This window comes from Paramisgurnus dabryanus, chromosome 19 (assembly GCF_030506205.2).
Source record: "Paramisgurnus dabryanus chromosome 19, PD_genome_1.1, whole genome shotgun sequence".
Lineage (NCBI taxonomy): Eukaryota > Metazoa > Chordata > Actinopteri > Cypriniformes > Cobitidae > Paramisgurnus > Paramisgurnus dabryanus.
Window position 1 is genome coordinate 15,922,481 of NC_133355.1, and position 20,371 is coordinate 15,942,851.

General features: G+C 37.4%; 3 protein-coding genes across 4 annotated transcripts; 2 read left to right on the plus strand and 1 right to left on the minus strand.

Annotated features, from left to right (window-relative positions):
- Positions 1 to 1,758: 1,758 nt before the first annotated feature.
- crtap (cartilage associated protein) lies at positions 1,759 to 5,159 on the minus strand. Its single transcript, XM_065291281.2, has 7 exons — positions 4,591 to 5,159; positions 3,839 to 3,988; positions 3,234 to 3,405; positions 3,025 to 3,153; positions 2,562 to 2,707; positions 2,221 to 2,304; positions 1,759 to 2,027 (listed from the first exon to the last, which is right to left on the minus strand). The coding sequence occupies exons 1-7, from the start codon at positions 5,047 to 5,049 to the stop codon at positions 1,971 to 1,973; spliced, it is 1,197 nt and encodes a 398-aa protein (XP_065147353.1). The 5' UTR covers positions 5,050 to 5,159; the 3' UTR covers positions 1,759 to 1,970.
- A 399-nt stretch (positions 5,160 to 5,558) lies between these two features.
- fkbp9 (FKBP prolyl isomerase 9) lies at positions 5,559 to 12,155 on the plus strand. Its single transcript, XM_065291280.2, has 10 exons — positions 5,559 to 5,986; positions 6,615 to 6,760; positions 7,628 to 7,817; positions 8,773 to 8,918; positions 9,004 to 9,193; positions 9,494 to 9,639; positions 9,742 to 9,928; positions 10,062 to 10,207; positions 11,457 to 11,620; positions 11,713 to 12,155. The coding sequence occupies exons 1-10, from the start codon at positions 5,784 to 5,786 to the stop codon at positions 11,890 to 11,892; spliced, it is 1,698 nt and encodes a 565-aa protein (XP_065147352.1). The 5' UTR covers positions 5,559 to 5,783; the 3' UTR covers positions 11,893 to 12,155.
- Positions 12,156 to 12,833: 678 nt separating this feature from the next.
- Positions 12,834 to 18,710, plus strand: sytl1 (synaptotagmin-like 1). 2 transcript variants are annotated; one of them, XM_065291284.2, is made up of 16 exons: positions 12,834 to 12,996; positions 13,561 to 13,609; positions 13,963 to 14,127; positions 14,216 to 14,340; positions 14,477 to 14,645; positions 14,729 to 14,771; positions 14,875 to 14,911; positions 15,032 to 15,096; positions 15,199 to 15,288; positions 15,368 to 15,534; positions 16,680 to 16,782; positions 16,935 to 17,096; positions 17,178 to 17,253; positions 17,333 to 17,432; positions 17,516 to 17,715; positions 17,793 to 18,710. In XM_065291284.2, exons 3-16 carry the CDS (start codon positions 14,012 to 14,014, stop codon positions 17,933 to 17,935), a joined length of 1,596 nt encoding a protein of 531 aa, XP_065147356.1. In that variant the 5' UTR covers positions 12,834 to 12,996; positions 13,561 to 13,609; positions 13,963 to 14,011; the 3' UTR covers positions 17,936 to 18,710. The 2 variants fall into 2 exon arrangements, with proteins under 2 accessions (XP_065147356.1, XP_065147354.1); XM_065291282.2 differs by having other exon boundaries at positions 12,835 to 12,996; positions 14,216 to 14,358.
- The last annotated feature ends 1,661 nt before the right edge of the window (positions 18,711 to 20,371 follow it).

Genomic DNA, 20,371 nt, shown 5'->3' on the forward strand with positions numbered 1-20,371 from the left:
TACTCAGTCATTTTTAGACAGCAAAGCGAAAGGCTCAGAAACACTCCTGCATACAAACACTCACACAGCGGGAGAACAGAGGACTGTTTAAATGTGTTTGAACATGGAGTATTTGTGCAGTTTATCACACCATGGTAAGAAAAACCCACAGAGAAGAGGAGGGGGGTTGGATTAAGAGTATGTGTCCACATACACTCATATAAATGATCCAATGTTTAGTCTTTTGCTTTAAAATTTGGTCAGAATGTTTAAAGCATTTTAGAAGCACACTTTACAAGCTACAGGGTCAGAAAATACATGAAGTGTATGATTTCTCCTACACAGTCCCATTTTACACATATTTTGAATTGTTGCCAAGCGAACATTTGTAAAGTTGTCATACAGTACATATTTAGGGCAACAATTTGGTACACTGTAAACCCTGATGCAATGTAATTAAATATAATAGTGCATAATTTAATAAATAGAAACTTCTACTAACCTAAAATGGAGTTCCTGTAACTTTTTCTGCCTTTCAAGTTATTTCATCTGATTATTTTATATTAACTTCAACCATTTTTGCAACTACACCTTAAAAGTTTAATTTCACTGTGCTCATTTCTGTTCATGTAGCAAAAACAAATTCAATTTTGAGCACTCCAAAAATTATTGTGCACATTAGTCCAACTTATAATAACTAGAGACCACAAAACATTTTCTTTTTGTTTTAAAGGAACATGCCCACATTTTGGGAATTTAGCTTATTCACGGTATCCCCCAGAGTTATTAAGTCCATAAAAATACCATTCTCATCTCCATGCGTGCTGTAACTCTGTGTAACGCAGCCCCTGCTAGCTTAGCTTAGCACAAAGACTGGAAGTGAATGGCTCCAGCTAGCAAACTGCTCCCAATAAGCGACAAAATAACGCGAACATTTTCCTATTTATGTGTTGTGATTTTTATAGTCACACCGTGTACAAATAACAAGGTCATATGAGACACAGCCATCTTTTAACACTTTACATACTGGGAACTATATTCTCAGAAGGCGAAGCACTGCTACATGGACGGAGTGATTTGCTCGCAGCACCCGAGAAGCCCCCTAGTGAGGAGCAGAGAGTTCAGTCAGAGTTGTGCAAATCACTCCGCCCAAGTAGCAGTGCTTCGGCCTTTTGAGAATATAGTTCCTAGTATGTATACTGTTAAAAGATGGCTGTGTCTCATATGACCTTGTTATTTGTAGACGGTGTGACTATACAAATCAAAACATATACATAGGAAAATGTTTCTTCAATTATTTGTCACTTATTGGGAGCGGTTTGCTAGCTGGAGCCATTCAGTTCCAGTCTTTGTGCTAAGCTAAGCTAGCCGGGGCTGCGTCAGACAGAGTAAAAGCACGCACGGAAATGAGAAAGGTATGTATGGACTTATCTAACTCTGGGGGATACGGTGAATATGCCAAATTCCCAAAATGTGGATATGTTCCTTTAATAACTTTTATTTGTCAGTCCAATTCAAAGATTTTCTGCATATACGTAACCAAGTATTTTTAAATTGGTCGGAGTTTGCATACTTTTTTTAAGGGAAAAGAGTACATTTAGGAATTTGTTTTCATCCACATTATTTGTTTCTGTAATAGTCATTAGAATTTTTTGTTTGTTTGTTTAGTCAGTTCTTGCAGCCCCGCTGTACCAGTTATCCTCACTTGGTAAAGAGACTAATTAACATTGCTTTTCAACATGAAAGGATTTTAAGTTCAACAAAGAAAAGCAAATAATAAACAATCAAAAACCTTTATTAAAACAATCCAACATCAAATAAAACATAAAAGGCATTTCTTTCAAAATTGATTCAGACTGATCTTTACTAAGAAATATAACTGTAAACATATACCAATCCCCAAATAAATACAAAAGCTAAAATGGTAAACAATAGAGAATACCTTTATGACCATTTTAACTCATCTATTTTAAATTCAGTGCAAATTCACATCATTTAGATTTTTGCTCAGCATCGAGAAATTCATCAAGAAACTCTAAGACTTCACCCTGAAACAAAGAAAATGTGGATGGTTGGTTGTATGATAAGGTGGCATAAATGAAACTGCAATCTTATCTTTGTTATTAATTTTTTTTATACAGCAGCCACTAGAGGGCAATATGACACAGTAAACTGCCTGCACCATTAGCATGGGCTACACCCAAGTGGTCACATTTATTACTACAAGCAGTGAGTTCTCACCTCATCATCCTGATTAAGTTTGTGTTTGGCAAACTCCAGCAGTTTTAGCTGTAATGTTGTCTGATTGTGGTACCGCACTGCCTCCTGTCAACACATTATCAGAACATAACAAGTTTGTATTTTGCATTTGGCAGGCACATTTATCCAAAGCCACTTACAGTGCATTCCAACTATACTTTTTTATCAATCTTTGTGTTCCCTGGGATCAAACCCATGAAATTTGTGTTGCTAACACAATGTTTTACCAGCTGAGCTATAGGAAAAATACATCCAAAAACAGTATGCAGTAAACTCTACTCATGTGATGAGTTGTGTGATGTGCATTGTGACCATGCACCTACCGTTCTAGGAAAGAAGTCATCATCAGCAAGGCCAAATTTTTCTTTATGGAAACGATAATATTCCACATTATTCTTCATCACCTCATCATTGGGATCGAAGAGCATGTAGCTGGACACACATGGCACAGCATTCTTCAGATCATTCACTAAAAAAAGAGAAAAAAGGCAGAAAGATTTTTTTTATATACACATTGGTCACAGATTTTGGACCCCATTATATTTTTGATATGTCAGTTATTCAAATTCAAGGCTTATATATGCATACATTAACTACATCAGAGGTTTTCAAACTTTATTATGCCATGTGATGAACCTTTTGTGATGGAACCTGCCTAAAATACATATACATTTATTTATTTTTATGTATGACATAAAATGGTTCCTGTGAAATTTTCTGGGGACCCCCTAGAACCTCCTGGAGGCAGTTTGAAAACCCCTGATCTAGAGAACTCTACTGACTTACATTTATAATAGGCAAACTGGAGGTAGTGGTACATTGTTGCTACAAATTTCTCAACAACAAATCCACCAACAACTGGTGTTAGCTCAGTCTCGCAGGCAACCTTTCTCTCCAGAACCTCGGCGTAATGATCTAAAGAGAAAACAATGATATATTATTCTTTCAGTTAAAGCTACACATGCTTACATTGGATATGGGCGAATTATGCCAACCTGCAATAGAGGGGTAGAAGTCCTTGAAGTCTTTGATTTGTCTGGATCCCTCTGAAGCAGCGATGCACTCATCGAATACCTTGTAAAAGTCTCTTAGTGCCAGCTCCATATCTGAGACTGACGTTCTGAAGTTATTACCATTGTACGCCCGCACGGCCCGGATGAACAGCGTCTAAACAAGATGAGATTAACCTTGATGTCAATACATTTACAGCCCTATTTATTGTCAATGCACATTAAACTGAGCTTGGATCAGACAAAAGTGTTATCTTTATTATGGCTATCAAAATTGGTTGATAGCCATGAAATAGGAAGTGTTAGAAGTGTGCAAAATTTAGTACAAAGACATAATGATATAAAATGAGTAAAAAAAAATAAGATATTGCAAAAAGTTAATATTTAATATCAAATTGTCACACAGATTGTTGTAACAAAAATAGTATTTTTTTATGTTTAATTATGACTAAATGTCTCACTAAAAGATAAGGGGGTATATAAACACTCTTTCAATCAACACTATAGTGGGAATTATATTAGAATGTTATTTTCCAATTGATCTTAAAGGACTTGCATAGACAATGTTGTGTGCATGGGATTGTTCTTACTTCATATGACTTGGTCTCCAGGTCTTTCATATGATCCTCAGAACCAGGCAAGCTCTTGTAATAGTTCATGTTTCTCTGCATCATCTCATCATCAGGATGTTTCAGGAGGAAAGTGTGCGCGGCAGACACGGCCTTGGCCAGATTATTACTCTGGAAAAATTCATAATAATCCATTTAGTTTTATAGTTTTTTTTGGGTAGGAAATACCAGTTGCACCACAGTATATAAAGCAAGTTACCAAGTTTTACCATCTAATACAATCTGTGTACCATGGTACTGCCACATTACATTTGTAAAAGTAAACATCCATAAACTTATTTCAGCTTCCCACATTTTGTTTCAACCCATGGTTGGATTTCTCTCGGTTATTTTTAACCCATTGGTTGGGTTTGTCCCAATCTGACCCAAATAAGGGTTGAGCTGACCAATACTATGCAAATTCTAATTTTTTTCATTACAAGTACCATTATGAACTATTACTGTAGCTGTTTACCAATAAAACTATTACAAAATTTATTTATGTTTGTATTCTGGGTGTCTGAGTAGGATTTAATGGCGTTATTGGTACTTCTCACCAAAAAACCCAACACATTATAGACCCATGCACAAACCAAATTGCATTTTATGATAAAACCAATACATTAAATCCATTATAATGGTGAAGACTTCTCTTTTGTTTTCAGTGGGGACAACTTTAATAAAGAATGTAGGTGTGGTGTTTACCAGTGAAAGTTTATCTACAGTAGACTTACTTTAAAGTACGCAAACTGTAGGAACTTGTAAGGTTCGCGTTTCTCAAACTCCTCTATAGTTTCTCGGCTGGGAAGCGTTTGCCTGAAGGCTGGTAAACCCTGCTTACATCGCTTCAGACACTGCGCGCGCTTCATCACGTTACCGAACGCGTGCAGCTCGGGGAAGTCAGTAAAGCGAGCCTCGTCGTCCAGACGCACCGTGCTGCAGTTCAGATTGCAGAAGGCCTCGCTGTCCCGGAGAAGTCGGTACAGGCGGAGACTCACCTCTAAGAACTCCACGGTCTCCGGCCACTTTTCCTCACCGTACTGGTCCAAAGCGTGACGGTACGCGGATTCGAGCGGCATGAGTTCTTGCCGTGGGAAACTACGAAAGTTGTAGTTCTCATACTGCGCGAGAGCGCAGAAAATAAAACTTAATAAGAGAAACGCGAGTCTCACAGACTGCGATGAGGATGTCATCGTTGGGTATGGGAATGCAAAAGTGCGAGTTTAAGCAAGCAAGACCCGCCTGCAACCTTTCCACGTCCCCAAAGTCGGCCCGTTCCCTTCCCCCTTTCATCCAAAGTAAACTAGCACTGATTTTCCTTTTGGTACTTTTTAGTACTGAAGTAAAGCAAACGTTTTCATAACGTTAATTTTGTGTATTGCCTTGCAAAAATGTTTGATGATGTAAGCATGTATTAGCCTACATAAAGCATCTTGATTTAAAATAATAAAGAAAATGTATGTTTAAAACGGAATAGTTTTGTTTGCATCTTATTATTATATAAAATTTGCAGCGTTTATTAAAACCGACTTCACAATAATAACGGACATATTGTTGCATATAAAGCACTGATTTGATATAAATTTAAACCAAGAAAAGACTTTAGGCCTGTTGCACTGTATCACAGATACGTTACAATTACATCTCATAAAACCCCCACCACGTTTGAGACGCCCATCTGGGTGCCACGTAGAAAACATTCCTGCCTCCAGGCCTGCGTTTCCGCATTTCCCTAAAATTCAGCCCTATCCTGCGCATTTCCAATGTAAAGTGACACCGGGTCCATAGGAAGAAGAAGTTCGAGAAGCCGTCCGTCCACCGCACATTACCACGTCTACACTGTTGTGCGCGTGAGTGTTTGATAAACTCTGCTGCAGACTGAGCAGGAGAGGTGCAAGCAGTTTCTTCATTGGAACATTGACGGAAGATGACACGGTTAACGGTCCAAATGATTTTCCTGGCTATACTTGTAACTTTTGTGGCGTGCAACGCGCCACCAGTACCGTTAGATGACATCGCGATAGAGAAAACGTTCACCCCGGAGCGATGCGACCGGACGGTGAAACCGGGAGACTTTGTTCGATATCATTATATCGGCATGTTTCCCGATGGAAAGAAGTTTGATTCTAGGTTAGTGCACAATCCTTGTTGGTCATCTTTTCAACTGGACTAGCGAAAACTGAAAATTATTTTATCATTCCTTTGCCCTAATGTTGTTTTAAACCTGTGTGAGTTTCTTTATTCTGTTAAAAACAAAATAATATATTCTGATAAATGATGTAAACGCACAGTTGACGGCACGCATTGATTTCCATAGTATTTGCTTTTCCTACTATGGAAGTCAGCGGGTACCGTCAACTGTGTTCTTACATCATTTATCAAAATATCTTCTTTTGAGTTTAGTAGAATAAAGAAAACTTTACAGGTTCAGAACATCGTGAAGGTGAGGAAATTATGTCAGAATTTTCACTTTTAAGTGAGTCATCAATGCGTAACCTAGTTTACAGTCTGGTGACCTTACAGCCACGCATGCAGGCAACGCTGATTTGTTAGTCTTAACATTTTCTTATGCAAACATCCTGTGTTACTTGGCTAAATAACTTATTTGAATGAATGAATGTACAGAATAAATGCATAAGTGATTGATGAATGAATGAATTTATTCATAAATTAAATAATGAATGAATGAATGAAAAAATGTGGTTAATGTAATTTACAAAATACAAAGAAACTATGTGTTTCTCATGTGTGTTTGCAGTTATGACCGTGGCACAACCTATAACGTTGTTGTTGGCCGGAAGAAGTTGATCGCTGGAATGGACAAAGCTTTGGTGGGCATGTGTGTCAATGAAAGATGGATGATCAAAGTCCCTGCGGAGCTCGCCTATGGAAAGAATGGCTATGGTAAACACAAACCTATTTATTTTACTGCTTTAGCATAAATGTAAGATTTGCACTTCCCTCAACGTTTAAATTTAAATGGATAGATCACCCAAAAATTAACATTTTGTCATTATTTACTCTCATGTTGTTACAAACCTGTATAAATTTCTTTGTTCTGATGAAAGAAGATATTTTGAGGAATGTTTGCAAACAAACCGTTTGTGAGCCCTATTGACTTCCATAGTAGGAAAAAAGAATACTATGGAAGTGAATGGGGCTCACGAACATTCCTCAAAATATCTTCCTTTGTGTTCATCAGAACAAAGAAATGTATACAGGTTTGTAACAACATGAGAGTAAGTAAATGATGAAAGAATTTTCATTTTGGGGTGAACTATTCCTTTAACAGATAGATGCCACTACATACCATGCTAATGATTGAAATCCTTTAGGGCCTACAATACCCATGATACTCTTCAAGTCCTGCCGAGAGGTGCATTGGGGGTGGGGTGGGGGGTTGAACAGTTAAGGGGTGTGTGTTCCACAGGGAGTGATCTGAGGAAGAATGTTGATTCTTGTCCACTTGTTGAAACTTGTCCACTTGTGAAGATAATGTGTATCTGCCCAATGCATTTACAATGATGAATGAAAACACACAGATTTGAATAATCAACCACACATGAACACAACAGACTGAAAGTATGTTTAATCTCAAACACACTCATGTCCTTTCAGCTGTAGCCGGTTGCATAAACATAGCCAGGAAGTTAAGACTTCTAGTCTGACCAACTAGCAATCAGTTAGGGCTATTCTGTCTACATTTTTATGTAACTGACTTAAAATAGTTTGTGTTATTTCTCACAATTTGTCTCTGTAATTCCTTGTCAGGTGACATAATTCCCCCAGACTCTGTCCTCCACTTTGATGTGTTAATGTTGGACATTTGGAATAAAGAGGATAAGGTGCAGATACAAACCTACTATAAACCAGAGGAGTGCACCCGCACGGTGCAAGTCTCTGATTATGTCCGTTACCACTACAATGGTACTCTACTCGATGGCACACTTTTTGACTCCAGGTGAGATCATTTGATATACAGTAGCAGATGTTGTAATTTTGTGTAATCCTACAAAAAATATGGACAATTGAAATTTTACTTTATTAAATTATTTAAAGGTGCAGTGTGTAAATTTTAGCGGCATCTAGTGGTAAGGTTGCGAATTGCCAACGGGCTCAGTCCACTGCTCACCCCTCATTTTTGAAACACATAGAGAGGCTACGGAAGCCGCCACCCGACAAACATGTCATCGTCGGAGACAACTTAGTAAAAAATGTTGTCTGTTAAGGATTTCTGTAGAAACATGGCGGCCCAAAATGGCGACTTCCATTTAAGGGAACCCTCGGTGTATGAAGATAAAAACTAGTGCTGGGCATAGATTAATCTAGATTAATCTCGTACAAAATAAAAGTAATTTTTTGCATAATATATGAGTTTGTGCTGTGTGTAAATAGTATGTATATTTAAACACACACACATACAAATATATACATTTAAGAAATGTTTTATTTATATATATTTTTTTTATTTATGTATAATATAGAATATATAAAAATATAAATAAATATATAACCACATGTAAATGTTTCTTTAATACATACATGAATGTATGTGTATTTATATATACATAATAATTACACACAGCAGAAACGCATTTAATGTGCAAAAAAAAAACTTTTATTTTGTATGAGATTAATCTAGATTCATCTATGCCCAGCACTAATAAAAACGTCTCATTCTAAGGTAATAAACACATAACGGTTCATTATGAAAGGTCTTTATACACCCCTGATAATATAGTTCTGAATATTATTTTGTATTTTTGTCAAGAGATCCTTTTAAAAATTACACACTGCACCTTTAAGTCTTGAAAAAAAAACCCCAGTGAAAATTCCAACATCCCCTTTATGCAATAAAATAATTTGGGAAAAACATCCGGTTCATCATTAGTTATTCTAATTCTTTCATTCTGCAGTCACACACGAATGCGCACCTATGACACTTACGTGGGTATCGGGTGGCTCATTGCGGGAATGGACCAGGGACTTCTGGGAATGTGTGTGGGAGAAAAACGCATCATCACCATGCCACCTTTCCTTGGCTATGGAGAAAATGGGGATGGTGAGTTATCTTATTATTACATATAAACACAGTATTAAATATATGTAAAGTGAGTGTTACAGCATCCATTTATCTCGCATCACAGGAAGTGACATCCCTGGACAGGCCTCTCTGGTATTTGATGTGATTCTGTTGGACCTTCATAACCCTAAAGATGAAGTCACAGTAACGGTACAATCGCTTCCGGATCCCTGTCCACGCAAGAGCAAAACTGGAGACTTCATGCGTTACCATTATAATGGAACATTGTTGGACGGGACATTCTTTGACTCCAGGTAATAAAAAGTTTGTATGAAAAGGTTTTTAAAATCAATTTAAATTAAAAGCAAATATTAAAAAACTTAAAAGGCATAAGTTTCACATATTTATGAAAAGAAAGCTTTTCATTATGGGTAAGAAAGCTTGACTCTTTCTATGTCTCTTTTTAAAGTATTTAAATCATACAGTAATAGCAAACCATTACGATATGCTTAATCCGATATATCTTTGCAAAATTTCGATAAATTCTGTTTATCTTGCTGCCCTACCAACCACATTTTTGTTAATTTTTACGTTTGTCTTGATGTGTATTTCAGTTACTCGAGGAATCAGACATATGACACATACATTGGGAAAGGCTACGTGATCGCAGGAATGGATCATGGTCTTATGAATGTGTGTATTGGAGAGCGGAGAAGAATTACCATCCCACCGCACCTGGGATATGGTGAAGAAGGCACAGGTATGTCTATGTGTCTGTACATTTGTGCATTGCATAATCACTTTTGACTATGTGTTGCACCCTTACTCTATATCTGTAATCATGCTTTACTCCCTTCTACAGGAACTAAAATCCCTGGCTCAGCTGTGCTGGTGTTTGATGTCCATATTATTGATTTCCACAATCCATCTGACAAAGTTGAGGTCACCAGTGAAAAGCCTGAAAATTGCACCTACAAAGCAAAAAAGGGTGACTTTGTAAAATACCACTACAATGCCACACTCATGGATGGCACTCACATAGGCTCCACGTGAGTTGCACTTATATACTTTTTTAAATTATTTTGTGTTGCATGCTAAACTTGCATGTGCGTAACTTGTCATAGTAAAAATTGTATATTGAAATTTGTGTTTTTACACTAATGTATGTTTGTTTAACCACAGGCACAGCTTTGGTAAGACGTACAATGTGATTCTGGGTAATGGACAGGTGGTCATAGGCATGGACGAGGGACTTATGGGAATGTGTGTTGGAGAGAAACGCAGGCTAGTTATTCCACCTCACCTTGCCTATGGAGAGAGGGGAGTAGGTAAGATGCTCTTCCTACAGTCACAAAAACTCACAACAGACAGTTATGTTTAATACAAAACCTCTTGAAAGTGTATTTGATTGTGGGGAGAATGTCCCTAGATCACAACATTAGACAGGTTAACAGTTAGTTGAAGTCAATTAAGTTTATTATTGTCGAATAAAAATAAAAAATGTTAAAACAATGTTTCTTATTGCAATTTGCTTTGTATCCACCAGAGGGAGGCAATAAAAACCTAATGCAAAGTAGAGTCATCTAACGCCTCTAGTTATTTTCCTTACCTCGATTCCTTGGGAAAAGGGAATGAGACATTGCGTCAGAAGCTGAATTTGTGGGAGATTTCCTTTTCAGAATCTCTCTGTAGCGTTATTACATAATGCCAGTGCAATACTAAATTTTGCTTGCTAATGACGGTACTGAGCACACACACCGAAAGGTCCTCACACTTTGCTGATTCTGCATGGGCAAGGTACAGTTTTAACACAATTTTTCTAAAAAAAATTAATTTATCATAAATTTTGTAAAATTAGCCTCAGAAAATCATTTAATATGTTTTCAAATTCAAAGTTTGAGATTGTTTTATGCCATGGATTTTCTTTGGGGGGACGCAAAGGGATGCACCCTACCCAAGGGGGATGGGGGCATGCGCCAAAAAGTTTGAGAAGCACTACGTTTTGCAATAAGGCTTCTGAGAGATCACGATAGGGGAATCTCCCATAGCATCTGCTTTTGACCCATTGTCCAGTGAACTGTTCTCAAAAGGAAAATACCTATGATGACATCATCATGCATAGAAAATATTTATGTATAGGCTATCTGTGATGCTGATATTTTGGTGTTTGAATTCTACCTTATCATAGCTTCAGCTACATTTGACTAAGATGTTTCTTATAATCTTTAATTTAAAGGTGTATTCTTAGATTTCCAAAAAATGTTATTGCGCAAAAACTTTAATTTCTAGATATGTGGACATTACCTTTAAATGAACAGGTTTGGCTATTTAAGCTACACCCGTTACTAACAGGTGCAGAATTAAAGGCATACAATCTTAAAATTTCTTTAATGACAAACAATTTGAATAGAATGTTGCGTAACATTAAATGGTCAAGCATGTATGGTGTGTTATTTGGATGTCTAAATACTTTTGACTGTATGGCGTATTATGTTATGAGAAGGGCCAGATGGAGAACACAGATCTATAATATTTGCAGTGATTTTCTAAAGTAGCCTATTTACCATTTATGATCAGATGGCGAGGTCCCTGGCAGTGCTGTGCTTGTGTTTGATGTTGAGATGATCGACCTGGAGGAGGGCCTTCCTGACGGCTACATGTTTGTGTGGAACAGTGAAGTCTCACCAGACCTTTTCAGTGTAATGGATAAGAACAAAGACAAAGAGGTGGACCGTACCGAGGTAATAACTTTTTTCCATTTCAGTGTATGCTTGTTTGTGTTTAGCCTACATATATTTATTATCTCTAACCTACGTTTTCTCTTTATCCCCAGTTTTCCGAATACATCCTTCAGCAGGTGGCAGAGGGCAAAGGTCGACTCGCGCCAGGTTTTGAACAACCACGCATAATCGATAATATGTATGATAACCAAGATCGCAACAAAGACGGACGAATCACAGAGGACGAGTTTAAACTCAAGGCAGATGAAGCAGCCACTCATGATGAGTTATGAGGAGAGACTCAGGGATGGTGGGTCGTGATTGGTTGTGTGGTTAACTATTATAATTAGCGGGAGAGGATTAATGATGTCGGATTTACAAGTGAAGTTTCACTCAGTGTTGTTGATGAGAAGTGTGCATGTGTGGATGTGCTTAATTGTGTTAATGTATGATTTTTTATTTGTCTGTTTGAATGTGTACAGCTTTGGATTGACGCAAATGTGGAAAACAATACTTTGTAAAAAAATCCCTTAAAATAAACACATTCCAACCCCAATTGGTTTACATGTAGTTATTTGGATAACAACATTAAAAATGTATTAAAATGTAAAATAATTGCCTTTCAAATGTCATGCTTATCATCAGTTCCTCATGTTCTTTTAAAAATACAATATTTCTCCAACCTAATCTATAAACAGAAGTTATGTAAAACCTTTCAGCTTCCTCATTGATAACAAGCATGTTTACTTTTTGGGCTATTACATGTTTGTATATTAACAATTTTTTTTGCAACAAGTGGTACATGTTGTACTGGCCTATTATTTGCAGATGCCTATGTTTTTTGATCACATTAAAGATAAAGTCACTTTGTCTTTACATATTAGTCAGCTGTATGGGTCAACAAACCCTGACTAAATATAACATGTGTCAGTGCGTGCCAGGTGTTTTTATAATTCTTTGTACATGTGTGAGTGTGTGTTTAGAAGGTGTGTTGTGTACTGACAAGAACTGACTTTAAACCGGAACTGTCGCTACTACAACGCATACATTAGGCGTGCTGCGTTGTTGCGCAGACAAATCGTCGTATGACATTGAAGTACCGCGAGAGCGAATAGAAGACTGTGCTCTCGCGGTACTGTGATGTCAAACTGTAATCTCTCTACGCAACGCTGCATAAAGTAGAGCACCTAAACAAAGGTATTGTACTGATGTGGGAGAGTGTGAATCCGGTTCGTATTTTGCAGTTTGCCCGAAAGCGGGCGTGTGGGTGCCAGTCCTGCCAAATCACGCACAGATTCGAGTGTGTGCAGACTAGAGACGACCGACTACTCAAGTTAACTACAGTTAAAGAAAGGCGACGATAATGAATGACCCAGAGGACCATATGTGAGACAAAGGTATTGAATACGGACGAAAATAGTGACGTTTTTGAGTACTATGCATTTATTTGATTGAATCGGTGAGGTAAAAATTAAAGAGTTTGACAGGTGCGAATCCATCTGTTAACGTTAATATGAAATCGAGTTTTTACATTTGACTCTCATTGAGATTTTTAGCTGCAAGTTAATGTTGATTGAATTTATATGGTTGTTTTTCGGTGTTCAAGGACTAGACTGAGAACTCCCAACAAAACAATTACTGTTTAATAAACACTTGCTCGTTATCCACAAATTTGAGATTTAGTTTTTGAGATTACGAAAAAGTGAATTTTAACACTGAATATATTTTTCGAAGATTGGAAAACACTTTGGTCTGGATGGTAAGCAATTTGTTTACTTTTGCCTTGTTTGCCACTGTTTGTTGTGCGCGTGCGCTGTTCAATTGTGTCAGCATCGCTCGCCTTGTCATTGTAAGATTTTTTTACTTTTGTAAACATGTTTTTTTCTTCCTTTATCTACTGGCTATACATGTATTTTGTTGTTCAAAGAAAAAGTCTTAATATTGTTGTGTTGTTATTTTAGGAAACCCAAGTCCCTTTATGAACATGGACATGGATAAGCATTAATCCAGGTTAGAACTAAATTATCATACAAAACAAGTAAAATGTATGTTAACAATATATATATATCGATATATTGATCAGATAATCCGAATACTGATACACCCTAGTATGTGGCAATCAGAATATTGATACACCCTGATAAGTGTAACATCCTATGTGGCAATCGTTTCTTGTACAATCGTGTCCATTATCTGTTGTCCTCCTATTTTTGGATCTATGTTTGAAAATTGATCCAGACACTTTTGTTAAAAGATTGTCACATGGTAATGGTAATGATAATGAATCATTCATAATGACACCTGGAAGTCTTTCAGTTTTCAAAGGTTTAACACTTTAACCACTAAGGTGTGCTCTCTCATAGATCATCATTTTAAAAACCAGAAGTGTGATCTGTATAAGGTGTGTCTGTGATGGAAGGGGAACATTTACTGAATCTGGGTCATCTAACTGAGGTGGAGCAAACTGTTATCCTCAGTGTGCTGCTGAGAGATGCTGAACTACGCAGCAAAGAGGAAGACCGAATACGGTAAGCGTGTTTACATCTTGCACACATCGTATATTTATAGAGAATATATGTTTAATATGGCTGGTATAATACTTGTGCATTGTTTCAGTAAACTTCAGCAGACCGAATCAGACCCTGCCCGTTTTCGTTGGCTCTCAGGGGCGTGGTTTAATGAGCAGCGCTCTAAAAGATATCAGAAGGGAGGTGTTGATGTTGTGCATGCATCTTTACGCCGTAAGAAGCGTGATAAAGGTCACATGATATTTTACTCATCAATGTAGCATAGTGTACATATTCATTTGGGTGTATACGATTGTTTCATTTTCATATTTTCTCCATATGTTAAGTTCTTTAGTTTTTATTTGTTTAGATGTCCCTCTGATGGAGATATTCAGTAATGGCAATAACTCTTCTTCCCCGTTACCTGAGCGCCAAGAGGACAAAAAAAGTACAGAGGAAGAAGTGCTGGAAAATATAAACGTTGCAGAAGATGGCAAGAGTCAGGAAGAGAACAAAAGAGAGAAGGAAGTTGTGGAAAGGTTGGTGTCACTAATGCACTTTAATATGTTGTGGTAGTATGTTACTCTGAGTATTGCAATTAAGTTTAGTACATCTTTTGTAGTCCTATTCACAGAATGGCCTTTGAAGCCCAATCCAAGACAAAGGTCAGCTTATATTTCTGTTTGTATTTCAGTATATTTGCAAGAGAGATGCTTATTTGTGTGTTAAATTAGTTAAAGCATTTCACATGTTTTTTTCTTTTAACAGAATACATCGGAAACAAATGGTGTTTTGAGTCTTGAAGGTAAATGAGACTATACTCGCATTGAGTTATATTTAATGGCACCAGAAAATAAGGTGCAATAATTCATTATGCTAATAATATTTTATGATTTCATCATCACTCTTTTCTTGCAAATACCAGAAAGTGTTGTTCAGTCAGAGGACACGGACTGCAGAACTCTGTCAAGTGCATTGCCCTCCATGAAGGTCCTTACAGCATGCTTAATTATACAAATACATGCATCTCTAAAAACATCTAGTATTTAGTATATATAGTATGGTTATTTTTTGTGTTTGATCTTTTTGCAGGTTGACTCGGGGGGAGATATTAACTCTGGCAGTCCTGAACTGGATCGTTCTAGATTCGGCTCAGTCACCAGCTTGAGCTCGCATCATATGGTAAGACACACATTTGATGCAGCACAACACCACAGCATCTTTGAAGATGTCAACATGATGCTGGTTTCTTTGTGGTTAGATGAATGGCAGCTTAATGAGCCTGTACAGTGTGGGGGATTTCAGTGATGTTGTGGTATCAGGACAGATTCAGTTCTCACTGCAGTACGATACAAAAAAAGAAGAGCTTCACATCCATATAATACGCTGTCAAGATCTCGCGTCGGCTCGCAAAAATCGCTCCGACCCGTGAGTATATTTTTACTTGTTTTTTTTTATTATTTATTTTCTCTCAGAATTTTTGACACCATTGTAAGTAGAATTCTTTTAATTAAAGGAAAAGATTTCAGATTTTGAAAACTAAAAAAGAAAAATAAACAAAAAAAAACAAAGCACCACACCTTAATAAAGATGTTTTTTTTACAATTTTACTTTTACATATTTTTTATACTTTTAATATACAGTATATTGTAAAATGTGAACCAGTTTGTGAAACCTCTCTGTTTTCTACATAAATTCATCCAACATTATATATATATATATATACATATATACATCAAACTATGATGCTCCTAATCTTGCTGGGTGGATGGGGGGCTTATCCCCCCTGGTCTTTATATCCCTGCCTCTGATAAAAAATAAAATAACCATATAAATGGCATTTTTACATATAAAAACTAGAAAATCACAAATAATGTCATGCAAACAACAGTTAGTATTACTGTCAGAGCTTCCGCTCCTGTGACAATAGGTGACAGTGTCTAGGTTGTGTCATGATCCTCATGTAACCCATGCCAAGTGCCAATAGTCTATATCAGCGCTAAAATAATAAATGAAAATGAGTCCAAGCAGCATATCATCGCATATATTTTATAGCCTACTCGTAGCTAGTATTGTTATATTGAGAGTATGTTGTCCATTGCATGTGTGGTTTTGCATGTCTGGCTCAAAGCATAATGAAAGAATACATTCTGGCATGCATAATTATTTTTTATAAATAAAAATATTTGAAAAACATCCCCCCTCTGATTTTTTCACAAATCGCACCCTGATCATAAGACTTTAGCCTGGATTTTACAGAGATGGTCACAAATTTGAAACCTTTACAAGCAACCACCATTGCAATAAAAAGGTTTGAAAATGCAACTATGTACGGTTGATAGTTACTTCATTTACATCATTAACCGACAGCCATAAAATAAAAAATATACTATAAAATGACACTTACTAAAACTATAGTAAGAGTTATAATGTGAAAATTGAACTAAACTAAAAGGATAAATTTGTTAAAACTGAAGCAAACGGAAAAAAATAACTAATATTAAGTGCATGAGAAAGGGAAACAGTCATTCTTTTCCTCCTTTCTGACTTCTCTGTTCATCTTTTGTGAACAGGTATGTAAAAATTTACCTTCTTCCTGACAACACATCCCGCAGTAAGAAAAAAACATCTGTAAAGAGGAAAACATTAAATCCAGTCTATGATGAGATTATAAAAGTGAGTTCAGCATAATTTTTTTAAATTCATGATACTATAAGAAATGTACTCTACAAAAACTTCTAAGCTTCAACACTTGCTATGCTTTTAAAATACATTGTCCAACCTGCGGTTTATTCTTCACTCAATCATAAATTGTTGCTTGTTTCCAGTACAAAGTGCGCAGACTGGACCTTCAGGCTCGTGTGCTGAGTATTTCAGTCTGGCACATAGAGCGAATGAGACGAAATCTCTTCCTGGGTGAGGTGGAAGTGGGCTTGGGACAGTGGGACTGGGGTAACACACAACCTACCTGGTACACCCTCCAGCCAAGAGTGAGCTAATACAAGACAATATAGGTAGTTAAATAAACTCAAGTCAATTTCACTTCATAATAATCTGTCTTTGCGTCATAGGTTAAAATAAGTCAAGATGCCAACATCATCAACCGTGGGACTGTTCTCTTCTCAATTAAGTTTATACCTTCAATAGGTGAGTCTCATTAGACACTTTCAAACCCTGTGGTGTGTACAGATGCAACATTATATTTGTATGTGCATATTTTTTGTAGGAAGTGGTAACCAATTGACTGGTGAGCTGCACATTTGGTTGAGAGAGATTGTTGGCCTCCTTCCCACAAAACGTGGCACACCCAATACTTACGTGAAAAGGTATGTGTGTATCATTCATATTTGTCATTATGTAGTCATATACAGTAAGTATTATAATGTATGGTATGTGTTTTTTTGAGCAGTGTTGTACTACCAGATGAAAGTGGTGTCAGCGGCCAACAGACACGTGTGGTTCGAGGTTCTGTTAACCCACAGTTCAACCACACCATGGTTTATGATGGGTTTGAGTCCAGTGATCTTATTCAAGCATGCGCTGAGATAACAGTCTGGAGCCAAAAGCCCTCTACCTGTCTGGGCGGAGTACGATTAAGCACTGGCTCAGGTGACACACATTTTTATGTGTCCAAAATATTAGTAGTATTAAGTGGAACTGTGTAAGTTAAAGTTTGTGTGTTGCAGGTGTGAGTTACGGTCAGTCTGTTTGCTGGATGGACTCTACAGAAGAAGAGATAAGCGTGTGGTCCAGTGTTATGCAGAGCCCCAACAGCTGGGTGGAAGCCAGTCTGCCAATCAGGACAAATTTACAGCTCTGCTCTGAGTAAACTGGGTTTAACATGCATATTTGACCTGCTACTATAGTTGTGTAACTGTCTGAGTAATAAATCAATCCTGTTGCATATAGAAGATGCAAATAATGACAAGGATGTGAGAAATCCACAGTAGAGTTAGGTTAATGCTTTTGTAGACAGGGGCGTTGCACAAGATCTCGGGCCCTATGCATAGGCAGTCTTGATGGGCCCCCATGCCCCACCCCCATAATATAGTCAGACTTTTCAAGGGCCCTCTCTTCCTTTGGGGCCCTGGTAATCAGTACTGGTTTTACCCCCAGTCCGACTCCCCTGTTTGTAGAATTATCACTAAGTACTTATTATCAATTAGGCCTAAATCTCTGTCGGTCAAAACAAACCAGACATGAACCTCTACATGGAGGGCAAATGTAAAGAAAGAAAAAGAAAAACATAATTGCACAAGGATTTGTTAAAAATGATCCATTACGCATTTTTCGTTGGTTATGTTGTGAATTAATAAAACAGACAAATTGGTGAATAATGATGTCACCATTAGAAGAGCTTATGTTAGACTTATGAATGTGATACAAATCTTAATAGAAACAAAGGGACACTCCACTTTTTTTGAAAATGTGCTTATTTTCCAGCTTCCCTAGAGTAACACATTTGATTTTTACTGTTTTGGAATCCATTCAGACAATCTCCGGGTCTGGCGCTAGCATTTTTAGCATAGCTTAGCATAATCCATTTAATCTGATTAGACCATTAGCATTGCTCTAACAAAATAACCAAAGAGTTTCTATATTTTCCTATTTAAAACTTGACTCTTCTGTAGCTACATCGTGTACTAAGACCGACGGAAAATTAAAAGTTGTGATTTTCTAGGAAATATGGCTAGGAACTATACTATCATTCTGGCATAATTATCAAGGACTTTGCTGCTGTACCATGGCTGCAGCAGGCGCAATGATATTACGCAGTGCCCGAAATTAGTCCCCTTGGTTACTTTCAATAGCATGGGACTATTTTCATGTGCTGCGTAATATCAATGTGTCTTGTGCAGCCATGGTACAGCAGCAAAGTCCTTGATTATTATGCCAGAATGAGAGTATAGTTCCTAGCCATATTGCATAGAAAAGTGCGACTTTTAATTTTCTTTCGGTCTTAGTACACAATGTAACTACAGAAGAGTCAAATTTTAAACAGGAAAAATATTGAAACTCTTTGGTTATTTTTTAGCGCGATGCTAATGGTCTAATCAGATTCAATGGATTATGCTAAGCTATGCTAAAATGTTACCGCCAGACCCGGAGATCAGTTTAACTCTAAAGGTACATTCACATTATAGGCGACTTTGTCGCTGTGTGTCACTCGTCTCTTTCAAAAGAGGCGTTTCTATATCTGGTTGTCATAAACAAATGAGTAACGTCTACTCCAGTAACTAGGGTGGCCATTCGTGCCAGTTCCGCCGGACACGTCCCGAACAGGATTTCGTGTTCGTTCTCCGGAAGTCGCGTTGCTCAACCGTATACGTCATCAAGGTTCTCACATTTCAGTTAAAATACATTAGAAAATGAAGATTTATGTCTTTTAAGACATACAATGATTGTAGTTTCATTCTTACCTTGAAATGTAATGGTTGCTTTTTTGAAATTAAACCCGAAATATTAAACCTTGATGACGTATGTGGTCGACCAACGCGACTTCCGGAGAACGAACCCGAAAACATGTTCGGGACGTGTCCGGCGGAACTGGCACGAATGGCCACCCTACCAGTAACTGACGAGAGGCGGATGACGTGAACTCCACTGCTTTGTTCTCATTGATAGTCGCTCCCGAATGTCGTTGATAATTTGCATAAAGTTAAACATTTCTTAACTTTGACGCGTGACTGGACATGCCCATCCAGCCGTCAACGGTCACTGGCGCTCGTGTCGCCGGATGCCGCCGAGCTTCCATTGAAAGCAATGAGATTGCGTCGCTCTGCTACTTCTAGTCGCTTATAATGTGAATGTACCTTAAGGGAGCTGGAAAATGAGCATATTTTCAAAAAAAGTTGAGTGTCCCTTTAACTTAGGGTGACCATACGTGCCATTCTTCCCGGACGCATCCCGTCCAGGATTTCCGTGCGTCTTCCGGAAGTCGTATTTGTTGACCGCATACGCCATTCAGTTAAAAACATAAGATATACAATCGTAGTTTCATTCTTACCTTAAAATGTAACGGTTGCTTTTCTGTAATAATAATAATAATCCTCTATGACGTATGCGGTCGACAAATACGACTTCCGGAAGACGCACCGAAATCCTGGACGGGATGCATCCGGGAAGAATGGCACGTATGGTCACCCTACTTTTTTATCTTAAAATGTCCTTAAGAATATTGAAATGTTTCTCTTTTTTAATTCAACTTTGTTTTAAAAGAGGATCTCTATCTTCGTTCTCATTTAGCTTTTTTTTACTAATGTAA